The sequence below is a fragment of the Saccopteryx bilineata genome, chromosome 2, assembly GCF_036850765.1.
Source record: "Saccopteryx bilineata isolate mSacBil1 chromosome 2, mSacBil1_pri_phased_curated, whole genome shotgun sequence".
In the NCBI taxonomy this organism is placed as follows: Eukaryota; Metazoa; Chordata; class Mammalia; order Chiroptera; family Emballonuridae; genus Saccopteryx; species Saccopteryx bilineata.
Genome location: NC_089491.1, coordinates 277,055,090 through 277,067,704, shown reverse-complemented (window position 1 = coordinate 277,067,704; position 12,615 = coordinate 277,055,090). Strand labels below are relative to the sequence as shown.

Here is a 12,615-nt window from a genome sequence, read left to right as displayed (position 1 = left end):
CATTGGTCACTGTGGGGAGTCTCACATTTCTATGAGTTCTCATATGTATAAAGTTAACACTTTCCTGTTTATGTTACTGGACTGGAGGTCCCTCACCCACACACATCAAAGCCCAGTTAGACGTGAGCAGGAGTTTGCAGCCAAGAAAGTCAAGGTTGAGTTGCTGAGGAGATGGTTCCAGCCCAGAGCCCCAGGTATGCTCCTGCTCAGAGCCCTGGCTCCCGACGGTTCCAGGGGATTATACAGGGAAATCCTTCATCACAGTGGCTGGAGGAGCTGGGGTTGTGGGCCCTAGTGGTTGGTTGGGCCTAGGGTATGGATAGCTCATCATGGTGTCAGATCTTAAGTCAGCAGCCACACTGTGCTGTCTTATTGCATGAGGGTGTGGTCAGTAGGGTCCTTCTGCTTTAATGGGTCTGGGCCAAAACACACCTGCAGTCATGGTGCTAGCTTCAGCTTGGCTGAAACTGTTTCTGTGGTCATCAGACCTGAGGCTCTGTTTAGGACATCAGATGCTGACCAGAATCTGTTGTCCTAAGGGCTTAATGATTGAGGAATGAAGTGAATGGACAGAAAGGAGAACGAGCCTGACCAGGCAGTGGCACAGTGTATAGAGCGTCGGACTGGGATGCAGAGGACCCAGGTTCGAGACCCCAAGGTCGCCAGCTTGAGCGCAGGCTCATCTGGTTTGAGCAAAAGCCCACCAACTTGAACCCAAGGTCGCTGGCTCCAGCAAGGGGTTACTCGGTCTGCTGAAGGCTCATGGTCAAGGCACATATGAGAAAGCAATCAATGAACAACTAAGGTGTTGCAACGCGCAATGAAAAACTAACGATTGATGCTTCTCATCTCTCTTCGTTCCTCTCTGTCTGTCCCTGTCTATCCTTCTCTCTGACTTACTCTCTGTAAAAAAAAAAAAAAAGAAAGAAAAAAAAAAAAAGAGAAAGAGTCGTGTTACAGAAATGGTGTTCTGAGTGGTTACATTTATTTGTCTTATGTCAGTTTAAGGTCAGCTAAATTAACCCAGAAGGGTAGAAGAAACTTTCCTCTCTCTCACACATGCACATACACATACACAGCTGAAGTCAATGTATATGTTGTAGGGGTGGAAGAACTAGCCTGCAGCTCAAAATAATCAATATACCCAAGTGGCATATTTTGGGTGGCATATTCTGTCACCCCTCAGTGCCTAGTTTTGGAAGCGAGTATCCCATGAAGCACAGGTTAAAATCCTTAAAGATGTACAGGCTAAGAAGGGGTGGCATTAATGTTGGGCACAAATGTAGGAGCCACAGAAGAGTAGATGTCACTGAAGTTCTTCAGTAGGAAGCACTTGTTGTTATTATCCCCTTTTCAGATGAGGAATGGAGGCACCAAGGTTCAGTGCTTTGACCAAGGTTCAGTGCCTTGCCCAAGATCACCATCACTGTGAGTAGAATGCCAACTCCAGAGCCTGAATTCTGAAGACCGTGCTGCTTCTCCCAAGGTATGGAAACATAATTGTCTGCATGGAAAAGAGCTAGTGGGAAGCTTTCCCAAACCAAGTCTATGTCCTGACTCCAAATCCAGGGCTCGGTTCAGAACTTCACAGCTACCTTCATGGGCACCTGAGGCTCTCAGCCCACCTCACTCAGCCCTGCCTCAGACAGGCGGACCGGAAGTGAATCAAAGGCTGGCTTGAAGGGGACTGGGCAGAAGAAAGGACAAACATGGGACCCTGGGGTATGGTCACCATGTACATGTCCTGAGGAGGTGGGGGGCTCCTGCCTCCACCCCTCCCTCCATGGGGCAGGAAAGATGAGCCTGTCTGTGTCAGAGAAGGCAGGAAGGAAGAAAATGAGAAGGAAGGGAAAGTTGAAAAGAGGAAGGGAGGGAATGTATGTACGAGAACAGATGGGGAACTTGAACGAAAGCAAATTCTTAGGAAAACCTTTCATTTGCAAGTGCTCAGGCTCTGTGAATTTGCAGGGCATGACCAGGCCTGGGGGGCTTTTCTAACCCCCTACTGTTCTTCCTCAACATTCTCCCACTTGTTTGGGGCTCCACTTCTCAGACCATACCCTCCTCCGCGCCTCCCCCCTCACAGTGCTGTTTGGATGGGCAGTCCAGGATAATGGCTGTTTAGTTCCCATGTGGGTTTTCCCATGCAGCCCGTGAGATAAAGAGAACTCGACAATTTTGGGACATCTACCTTTGGGCAAAGCAGCCAGGCTGGGAGAGCGAGGGACAGGGTTGTAAAGCTGGTTGTGAGTCACTTTGAACCCTGCCCACTTGAGGCAAACGTCACAAATGTAATTGGTGGGAACCATCAACCACGTCCAGGGACTGTGGCTTTTTATCTCAACAGCCGTGTTAGCTCTCAGTCAATGAGAAAGTCTCAGGCTGAGGAAACTGTGGCTGAACCGGCAGTGAGGCCTTGTGGCTCCCGTCCTGTCCCCCTCCTGTTGGCCGGTGGCAGCTGGGCCTGTGCCCACCGAGTGGAGTGTCTGCTGGACGAAGCCCGACCACCCACATAGGCCCTGTGGGAATGCTGGCACCAGCCCTCTCCCTCACGCTCCTCCTCCTCCTCCTCAAGGGACATCCGAGCCAAGGTGAGGGGGTCCCCGCCTGCATGGGCGCTGCATGGCCCACAGGAAGTCAGGGAGGCAGACCCTGACACTCCGCTGTGGCTCCCGGCACCTTGCACTGAGGCTGAGCAGCTGCTGGCAGGTGCGACAGGCTGGCTGAGGGCTGAGGGGCCCTGAGAGGCATCTGCCAGGCAGCCTCAGGCTTCAGTTGATCTCTGTGTCTGGTGGGAGGAAGTGTTTTCCTGCCTGCTGTAAGAAAGGCCAAGGAAATGGCTTCTAATTAGAAGGAGAAAGGAGGCCAGCAGAAAGAATATTGGCCCCTGGGCTTGGGTTTCTCTAAGAAGTTGGGTGGCCCAGAGACCACAGACTGCTCTCTGAGGCAAGAAAGCTGAGCCCCCAGGAGGGATGGGTGTGGACGGCCTGGCCCTTGACCCCTCAGCTGCCCCTGCAGCACAAAGACTATGGCACAAAGGCCACGGCAGCCTGAGAATTATTCAGGGAACGTTGGCTTGGGTCAGGGCAGGAAGAGACAAGAGGATACAGTGTTGAGACACTTCACAGCAAACCGAAGGCCATCAGCCAGGTACCAGGCGGCTGATGTCCACTGTGGGGGGACCTCAGCTGCAGGCCGTTTCTTTCCTCAACCCTGGAGTTCATCGGCCTGACTTTGAGCCGATGATTGCTCAAGGGGCATTGTGGGTGAGGCAAGTGAGAGGGTGCACAGTGGGTATAAAGGGAGGAAACTGAGGCACAAGAGTGCCTGGTCTGTTAGAAAGCCGAGGGAGGGCTGGTGGGAATCAGAGGCTGGCTTTGGGGTTAGAGGGACAGAGATTGAGGCTGAGACTGAGAAGGTGAGGCTGGGTGACAGGATGGGCGACCCCCACCCCCACCCTGTGTCTGGCCTCCGCTGTCCCCTGGCCAACATGTAGGTGACACTGGGGCTGGCCCAGTGCACGCTGACTGAGACCGCTCTTTATTTTAATTTTTAAATTTATAGTTTGAGATAATTTTTTGGAATTCCAGAGCAATTGTAAGAATAGTACAAAAAATTCTTGTATTTCCTTCAGCTGAATCCACTCATTGTTAACACTTAACCACATTTGTTTTATTTCTCTTTCTGTCCATATGTACGTGTGTGTGCATTCAAATAGACAATAATCGTGGTTGTTGTTGAGCCGTTAGAGAATAATACCCCTTCACCCCAAACATTTTAGCACCTGTCTTCTAAGAACAGGAACATCACCACATTGTATCGCATCATCACAATGATCAAACTTAGTGACCTTAATAGTGACACCATCAAATATGTAGTCCACATGGAAACGTCACCAATTATCCCAACAATGTGCTTTACAGCACTACTTTTTTCCTGATCCGAAATCTGATCAGGATCATATATTAGATTTCTTTGTTATGTTTTTAGTCATGTTTAATCTACAACTACTCCCCAACCTGTTTCTGTCTTTCATGACACTGCTGTTTTAGATCACAGGTCAGTTGTTTGTAGAGGTCCCTCAAGTCTGGGTTTGTCTGGCATCTCCTCGTATGATTCAGGCTATGTACTTTTTGGCAAGAATACCCCAGAAGTGATGTTGTTTTTCTTTTTTTTTTTTTAATTTTTCTGAAGCTGGGAACAGGGAGAGACAGTCAGACAGACTCCCGCATGCGCCCGACCGGGATCCACCCGGCACGCCCACCAGGGGCGACGCTCTGCCCACCAGGGGGCAATGCTCTGCCCATCCTGGGCGTCGCCATGTTGCGACCAGAGCCACTCTAGCGCCTGAGGCAGAGGCCACAGAGCCATCCCCAGCACCCGGGCCATCTTTGCTCCAATGGAGCCTTGGCTGCAGGAGGGGAAGAGAGAGACAGAGAGGAAAGCGCGGCGGAGGGGTGGAGAAGCAAATGGGCGCTTCTCCTGTGTGCCCTGGCCGGGAATCGAACCCGGGTCCTCCGCACGCTAGGCCGACGCTCTACCGCTGAGCCAACCGGCCAGGGCAATGATGTTGTTTTTCATTGCATCCCCGCAGGAGACATGACAGTGAAATATTTTCTTAAAAACTTGGTTTCCTGGAGGATTTAATCAACATAAGATGCATGTAGGAAGGTCATGTCACTCCTCAGCTCTCAACATCTTCCCCTCATGCAGAGTCATGGTGGTCTGCACGCTCTGACCTCCTCCACCACCCCCATGTGCTGCTCCCTGTGTTTTCCATGTACTGCTTCCTGTGTTTCAGCCGCACTGCCTGCTGGTCCCAGCTCAGGTTTCTCACTGGGATGTGGCACCCCCCTCACCACTGGGCTCTCTCCCTCAACCTCACAGGGTTCCACCTTCTCAGTGATGGCTTTCCCACAAATAGGTCAATCTGGCACCTGCCGTACCCTGCCCCCCTCTGCTCATTCTTCTCGGCAGTGCTCCATTTTACCAACTATCCTGGTTCTTATTTCTTTTCTTTTCTTTTTTTTCTTCTTCTTTTCCAAGTGAGATGAGGAGAGGCAGAGAGACAGACTTCCCCATACTCCCCGACGGGGATCCACCCAACAACTCTCATCTGGGGACTATGCTCTGTTCATCTGTGGCCATACTCGCAACTGAGTTATTTTTAGTGTCTGAGGCGGAAGCTCCACAGAGCCATACTCAGTGCCACAAGTCGAGCCATGGCTGCAGAGGGGAAGAGAGAGAGAGAGAAGAAAGAGGGGGAGGGGTGAAGTAGATGGTCTCTTCTGTGTGCTCTGACTGGGAATTGAACCTGGGACATCCACACACCAGGCGATGAAATATCACTGAGCTAACTGGCCAGGGCCAACTTATTTATTTTCTGTCTCCTGGGGTCCTCTGCACTTCTTTTTTTTTTTAAATTTTTAAAAATTTATTTATTTATTTATTTATTATTATTATTATTTTTTACAGAGACAGAGAGTCAGAGAGAGGGATAGATAGGGACAGACAGACAGGAATGGGGAGAGATGAGAAGCATCAATCATCAGTTATTCGTTTTGACACCTTAGTTGTTTATTGATTGCTTTCTCATATGTGCCTTGACCATGGGCCTTCAGCAAATGGAGTAACCCCTTGCTCAAGCCAGCAACCTTGGGTCCAAGCTGGTGAGCTTTTTTTGCTCAAGCCAGATGAGCTCGCGCTCAAGCTGGCGACCTCGGGGTCTCGAACCTGGGTCTTCCGCATCGCAGTCCGACGCTCTATCCACTGCGCCACTGCCTGGTCAGGCTGCACTTCTTTACTACAATGCAGTGCCTTTTTATTTTTAATTTATTAATTTTAGAGAGAAAGGAAGCTGAGAGAGAGTGAGTGAGAAACATGGACTTGTTCCACTTATTTATGCATTCATTGGTTGATTCCTGCATGTGCCCTGACAGGGGATTGAACCCACAACCTTGGTGTATTGGGATGACACTCTAACCAGCTGAGCTACCTGACCAGAGCCTAGAATGTAGTGTTTCCGAGGCCAGGGTGTCTGTCTGTGTTGTCACGGCTGCATCCTCAGCACACAGAACAGCGTTCGGCATACAGAGATTCTCAATAATTATTTAAAGAATGAATGAAGTGAGAGTTTATCCGTGCCCTGGGGAGAGTATGTGCTACTTCTATGGCCTTGAGGATGTGAAGTGACCTCCTGTTTTTCAGTTCCTCGTGTGTGGAATCGCGTCAGTGTGGTGCCTGCCTCAAGGATATGTGCATGAGCATAGGAGAGGGACCCAGTGTACTCTGTACACAAAATGCTTGGAAAGTGAGTTCTCCCAAGTCCCCATGTCAGCGCTGTGTGGGCAGGGGACACTTATTCCACTTAGTTTTCTAATCAGAGTCAGGAAGAGGGACTATTTAGTAATCCTCCCTTGACTACTTAATTGAATAAAAAGTGAGTTTGATAGAAAATCTTAAGATTAGACGATAAAGCTTTACTGTATGGTTCTTTTCTGAGGTTTTTCATGGTCATAACCGGGCTTTTAGGGAGACCTTGACATTTGTAACTTAAAGAAACATGTATTCAAGGCATTTAACCATATTGCATCACATTGTGCAATATTCTAATTGTGTTTTTTTTTAAATTTTTTACAGAGATAGAGAGAGAGTTAGAGAGAGGGATAGACAGGGACAGATAGATGAGAAGCATCAATCATTAGTTTTTCGTTGTGCATTGCGACACCTTAGTTGTTCATTGATTGCTCCCTCATATGTGCCTTGACCACTGGCCTTCAGCAGACCGAGTAAACCCCTTGCTTGAGCCAGCGACCTTGGGTCCAAGCTGGTGAGCTTTTGCTCAAACTAGATGAGTCCGTGCTCAAGCTGGCTACCTCAGGGTCTCGAACCTGGGTCTTTTGCATCCCAGTCTGACGCTCTATCCACTGTGCCACTGCCTGGTCAGGCTATTCTAATTGTTTTTACTGTAACATCTCTCTCTCCATGCCTATTCTTTCCCTGGATGTGTTTTGAGCAGCTGCACTGGACCCTGGGTTAGGTACTGAGGGTTCAGTGGTGGGCAGGCCTTTTGTTCACAGAGCTGATGTCTGTCACACAGATCAATATATAATTACAGCAGTGACTTGTGTGCAACAAAGTATCCAGCACAGCAGGTTGCATGAAACATATTAGTTGAGTAATGATGAATTATTTTCAAGCATCTCAGAGGCAGATTGGGATGATTTGGGGGTCAGACAAGTTGGTTAGCCAGACCTTCAAATCACTGCCCACAGGAGTGAGCCTTGTTCTTAAAGTTGACTTTGAACCTAAATTCAGCTTTTGGCTGTGCATTCTGAGGAAACCCCAAAGGACAGACACACTGCAGGCTGCAAACAGATATCAGGGCAGGTGCAGCATCTCAGGGTCCCGCTGTGAGGGCTGCTGGCTGGTCATCCAAATGGTGCTGGAACTGTCACTTCTCAAGGAGGAATCACTGATTGTGGCTGCTCTGGCTGGGGTCATTTTGCTCTTCTCCTCCTCAAAATGTGAATGGTAAGGTAGCCAGGCTCAGGAGAGAGCCCGGGATAAGAGAACTCAGGACCAGGGTGGAGGGAACCCAGTTCTGTATAAATCCTGCAGGGACAGCTGAGCCATGGGGTCATCATAAACACACACTTTTACAGAGGTACACAGAGTTATAAACGTGCACCTCAAGGAGTCGTTTTGAGATGGACGCAGCTCTGAATGAACCACACATATTCTTCCATCCATGTCCTCCTCCTTCTTTGAGGATCGCAATCAGTGCTCCGACTTCTAACTCCAGGTTAGTTTTGCCTGTATATAAATGGAATCATTCCTGACCGGGTGGTGGCACAGTGGATAGAGCGTGGGACTGGGATGCCGAGGACCCAGGTTCGAGACCCCGAGTTTGCCAGCATGAGCACGGGCTCATCTGGTTAGAGCAAAGGCTCACCAGCTTGGACCCAAGGTCGCTGGCTCGAGCAAGGGGTTACTTGGTCTGCTGAGGGCCCACAGTCAAGGCACATATGAGAGGGCAATCAATGAACAACTGGGGTGTTGCAATGCGCAACGAAAAACTTATTGATGCTTCTCATCTCTCTGTTCCTGTCTGTCTGTCCCTGTCTGTCCCTCTCTCTGACTCTCTCTCTGTCTTTGTAAAAAAAAAAAAAAAAAAAAATGGAATCATGCCGTAGGTACTCTTGTGTGGTCTCTTTTGTTCAACATCTGATGAGATGATCTACACTATTATTTGTAGCTGATCATTCCCATGGCTTCGTTGTTTGACTACACAATAGTTTAGTCATCCATTCTGCTGTTGAGGACACTTTGGGTCACTTCTGGGTTTTCTTTTGTAATAATGCTACTATGAGCTTTTTGTACGCACTTTTAGTTCATGCATGCGTACAAGGTATATCTCCAGGACAGAGTTATGGGGTATGTGAGCCCACCTCTAGCAGAGGCTGCCAAACTGTGTTCTGAAGTGATTGAGCCTAGTGTTGCCCAGAGCTCCCCAGCGGCTTTTGCTCGGAGGCCTGCACTTGGGAGAGGAAATGCAGGAGCCCAGGGAACCATATCTCTGTGGCTTCCCTGGTCTTCTGCCTGGAAGTCCTACATTAGAATCATTTCTGTGAGTTAACTGAGATGCATTCTGGAATTTAATTAATCAGGTAATTAATCAAACAGTTTTATTAAGCCCTTATTATATTCCAAGAACTGTGCGAGGTTCTGTGGGAACAAAGATAAAACAGATATGGATGAGCTTTAAGAATCTTCAGGCAGAGTGAGATAGTCTGTGAAGTAACGAGTGCAGGGAAGACAGAAAGTGCTCAGTGAGGGTCGCTCACAGGCAAGCTGTGTCTATAAAACAAAGGGAACTGGGAAAATGGAGATTCCTCCTGAGTGTGGACACTGGGGAAGGGGCCTAGAAGGATAAGTAGGAGTTTGGGAGGAGGGAGCTGCTTGCATACAGGTAGAAGACACAGGGTTTGAATGGAACCGTTAAAGGCAATGCACCTATTAGCTTGGAGAATGATAGTGTCATGAGCGAGATGATTCAATAATTGATGCAAAGAGTGGGCTGTGGGCTGGGTCACTTTGATGGAGGTAAGGGGTTGCATGGCTTGAGGAGTCACGGTGTCAGTATGAAGCCCCCACAGATGGGGCTGGGCAGAGCAGAGGAGAGGGATGGAGTGGTTGGACATGGGCTCGGAGAGCACGGGACCTGTTGTGGGATGTTGCCTCTATGGGGGCCGAGCCCAGCCCAGCATTTTGGAATTTCACTGGGCTCTCTTTATTCAGACCCCAGCAGGAATGCCTCTGCGGCCTCATCTCGAGCCTTTAGGCCTAACCCTGAGCTGAGGGAAATTCAACATCACTTTGTTGGCTGGTGAAAATAGCACTGTTTTAAGGCTCCCCCTGCACCCCCCCTGCAGGTCGGGCCTCACTCTTGTACCAGCACATCCAGGTCAGAGGAAGCTCTGGAGGCTGCAGCTCCTGGCTCTGGGCTCAGACTGTCCGTCTGACCATCCTCCATGCAGGCTGTCCCCTTAGCTGTCCTGTGCCCTTCCTCTGCAGTTACTGTCTCACCCCATTCGCTCTCAACCACCGGAAGAGGGGCCTAGAAACTGCTGAGCAGTAGCCACTGCAGCGACACCCTGGGGCCTCCTCTGCCCAGTAACCTGCTGCGGCCTCTCCCCCTGAGCCCCAGCGTCAGGGGCGGGTGGCTCCGGCTCTCTCTGAGCACATAAGCCTTGTGGGTTGTGGTGAAATTTTCCTTTCATGCTGACATTTCTTGTCTCTCCATTTGTCGTGCCCACTCCTCTGGAACAGGGCTGAGATCTGTTGGTATCAGTCATAGTGCCCAGTACCTGGATGCTTCTCACTGTGTCCGCCCCACAACCTGGCCCAGGCCCCAGGCCCTCCCAGCCCCATCTTACTGCAGCTGCCCTCCCTCTCTCCTTCCTTCCCTCCCTCCCTCCCTCCCTCCCTCCCTCCCTCCCTCCCTCGCTGGTCTGTTGAGGCCACACAAGAAAATTCAACAACAAAGAGCAACTACAGGACAAGAACCTGTGATCTCAGTTGGGCCCTCATTATCCTGGGAACCCTTGTGTCTGATCCACAGCTTGTCCCCTTTTCCTAAGAGGTGATTCCAAACCTTGATCATCTCTGCAGGTCCCATTCCACGGTTGCCATCTCTATCCGCCTATACCCTCCTCCTCCCAGAAGGGGCTCTGCCAAACCCACTACCAAAATTCCCTAATGTCGGGTGCCAGTGAGGGGCTCCCAGCATCAGCGACCTCAGCTTTCCCATAAACGACCACACTAGCCTCTGCTCTGAGCTCAGTGCTCCCTCTCCTCTCTGCGGCCGTCCCTCCCCACGGGCTTGGACATCCCTGTTTCACCAGGAGGTCACCGGGACTGCTCATCCCTGACCACGTCCCTGATCTCTCTCAGATTGTTTTTTCTTCCTGTCCTTCTTGCCTGTGTGCCTCCTTCCCAGCTCCAGCAGCTGTCTTGGTGTCCTTACCTATTGGACATGCAGGATTCCACAAGAACAAGTGGGACCGTGGTGGGCTCCTCAGACCGCTGCTCACTGCTGGAATGGCAGGATTTCTGCTGCATTTTATTAAAAAGGCCCAATTCCAGGAGCAGCAAGGGGAATGGCCTTTTTTTTTTTGCATTCTGTCACACTAGTTCTCTGCTCAAATCTGCAAACACATATTTTATTTTCTTGAACATAATAAACACAATTACTTTTACAGCTTGAGATTAATATCTCTGTTAGCAAGAGGCCCCTTGAGTCTGTTTCTGTGGCTTGTGTTTTCTTTTGGTTTTTGGACGTGTTTCCTCTTGTCAGGCCTGCTTACTTTTTGTTTCCTTTTGGGTATTATATAGATAAAAATTTTATAGATAATTCAATGCTCTGGTTGATTTTTTTTCTTCAGGAATAATTTATATTTGCCTCTAGTAAGAAATACTAGCATTCTAGAGCATCAATCAACTCAGGGTTGAGATGATTCAAAATTGTGCTTGAGTGTCTGTGAGAGCTGGTCTCTGTCTGTTTGCTTGTAATTATTAGTGTGTATCCATTGGAAGCAGTTAGGTGTATCCCCTTCCTGACAGAAAGTCCCTAGACTCCTTCTGAGTTGATTGTAAGCTCCCTGAGCTGCCTTTCAGCTGCTTTATATGGAATCAAAAGGTGCCTCCCGGGAACAGCAGTAAAAATTGCTAGTCTGACTTCTCTGAGTGTCCTTCTGTCTGATCCTGGCTCTTCACGTTTCACTGTTGCAGTAGCTCTCTGATGCCTCCAAGAATGTGCTTTTATTAAAATAAATAAATAAATAAATAATAAAAAATTTAAAAAAAGAATGTGCTTTTAGGCCCTGGCCGGTTGGCTCAGTGGTAGAGTGTTGGCCTGCGGATTGGAAGTTCTGGGTTCGATTCCCAGCCAGGGCACATAGGAGGAGCGCCCATCAGCTTCTCTGCCCTTCTCCCTCTCCTTCCTCCTCCCACAGCCAAGGCTCCATGGGAGCAAAAGTTGGCTGGGGCACTGAGGACGGCTCCATGGCCTCTGCCTCAGGCGCTAGAATGGCTCCGGTTACAATGGAGCCCAGATGGGTAGAGCATCGCCCCCTGGTGAGCTGATTGGGTAGATTCTGGTCGAGCGCATGTGGGAGTCTGTCTGTCTTGTCTGCTGCCTCCTGCTTCTCACTTCAGAAATTTTTTTTTTTAATTAAACAGAAAAAAAAAAGAATGTGCTTTAATATTTTGCCCACTTTTTCTTAGTTATTCTCAGTGGAAGTGTGGGTTAGCATGTCTTTACCTGACCTTCCACTATCTGAATTTAAATTCCTTTGCTGAGACCCTGGCTGGTGCCTCAGTTGGTTAGAGCTTCTTCCCGATTCCCCAAGGGTGCACAAGAAGGAACCAAATTGACCCTCCTCTTTCTCTCCCATCCTCTCTCTGTCTCGCTCTCTAAAACCAATTTAAGAAATTCCTTAGGTCAGTGTTTTTCAACCACTCTGTGGACCAGTGAATGGTCTGCCAGAAATTTCATGTTGGTCCACAAAAATGTTAGCTATCCTGATGTTGTATGAAGATTATACACCCAACAATCTTAGTCTAATTTCTTATGCTCAGGGTGGCAGCCACTCATCAGCTGTATCACTGATGAAAATACTACTGAGGTTGTCTTAGACATCTTTGTAACTTGTAGGCTGTTGCATAGAACAACCTTTAACACCATGCAGAGCATTATAAATCATGCACAATAGACAAAAAAAGCATTGGACAAAGTTATGTAGTGTTCAATCCATTGTATATGTGGAGTTTGGAAATTAAGCACCAGCTCGTACCTTGTTGCTCTGTTATGCACAGTAAGATAAAGCTTTATTTGTTGCATGTTTCTGTTTCTGGCCGGCTAGGTTATGCGCAGGCTCTAAGTCGCACCCCCTTTCTCTGTGGTTCATTTATTTCACACTTGCGCAAATAGTGTTTGGACAAACTTATGTAGTGTTTAATGTATCGTACATGTGGAATTTGGAAACCAAGAACCAGCTTGCACAATAATGCACTATCATGCACAGTGTGATAAAACTTTATCTGTTGCCTGTT

The 12,615-nt window shown here is 48.8% G+C and overlaps 1 protein-coding gene and 1 non-coding gene across 3 annotated transcripts in view; both read left to right on the top strand.

Annotated features, from left to right (window-relative positions):
* The first annotated feature begins 2,368 nt into the window (after positions 1–2,368).
* Positions 2,369–12,615, top strand: part of CD244 (CD244 molecule) — a 31,039-nt gene continuing 20,792 nt past the window's right edge. For both annotated transcript variants that reach the window (XM_066255083.1, XM_066255082.1), the window contains exon 1: positions 2,369–2,591. In XM_066255083.1, coding sequence (XP_066111180.1) covers positions 2,528–2,591 — 64 coding nt within the window. In that variant the 5' untranslated portion in view covers positions 2,369–2,527. The remainder of the gene's footprint in view (positions 2,592–12,615) is intronic.
* On the top strand, positions 11,382–11,457 carry TRNAR-GCG (transfer RNA arginine (anticodon GCG)). The gene has a single exon. It is a non-coding gene; the product is annotated as a tRNA-Arg (tRNA).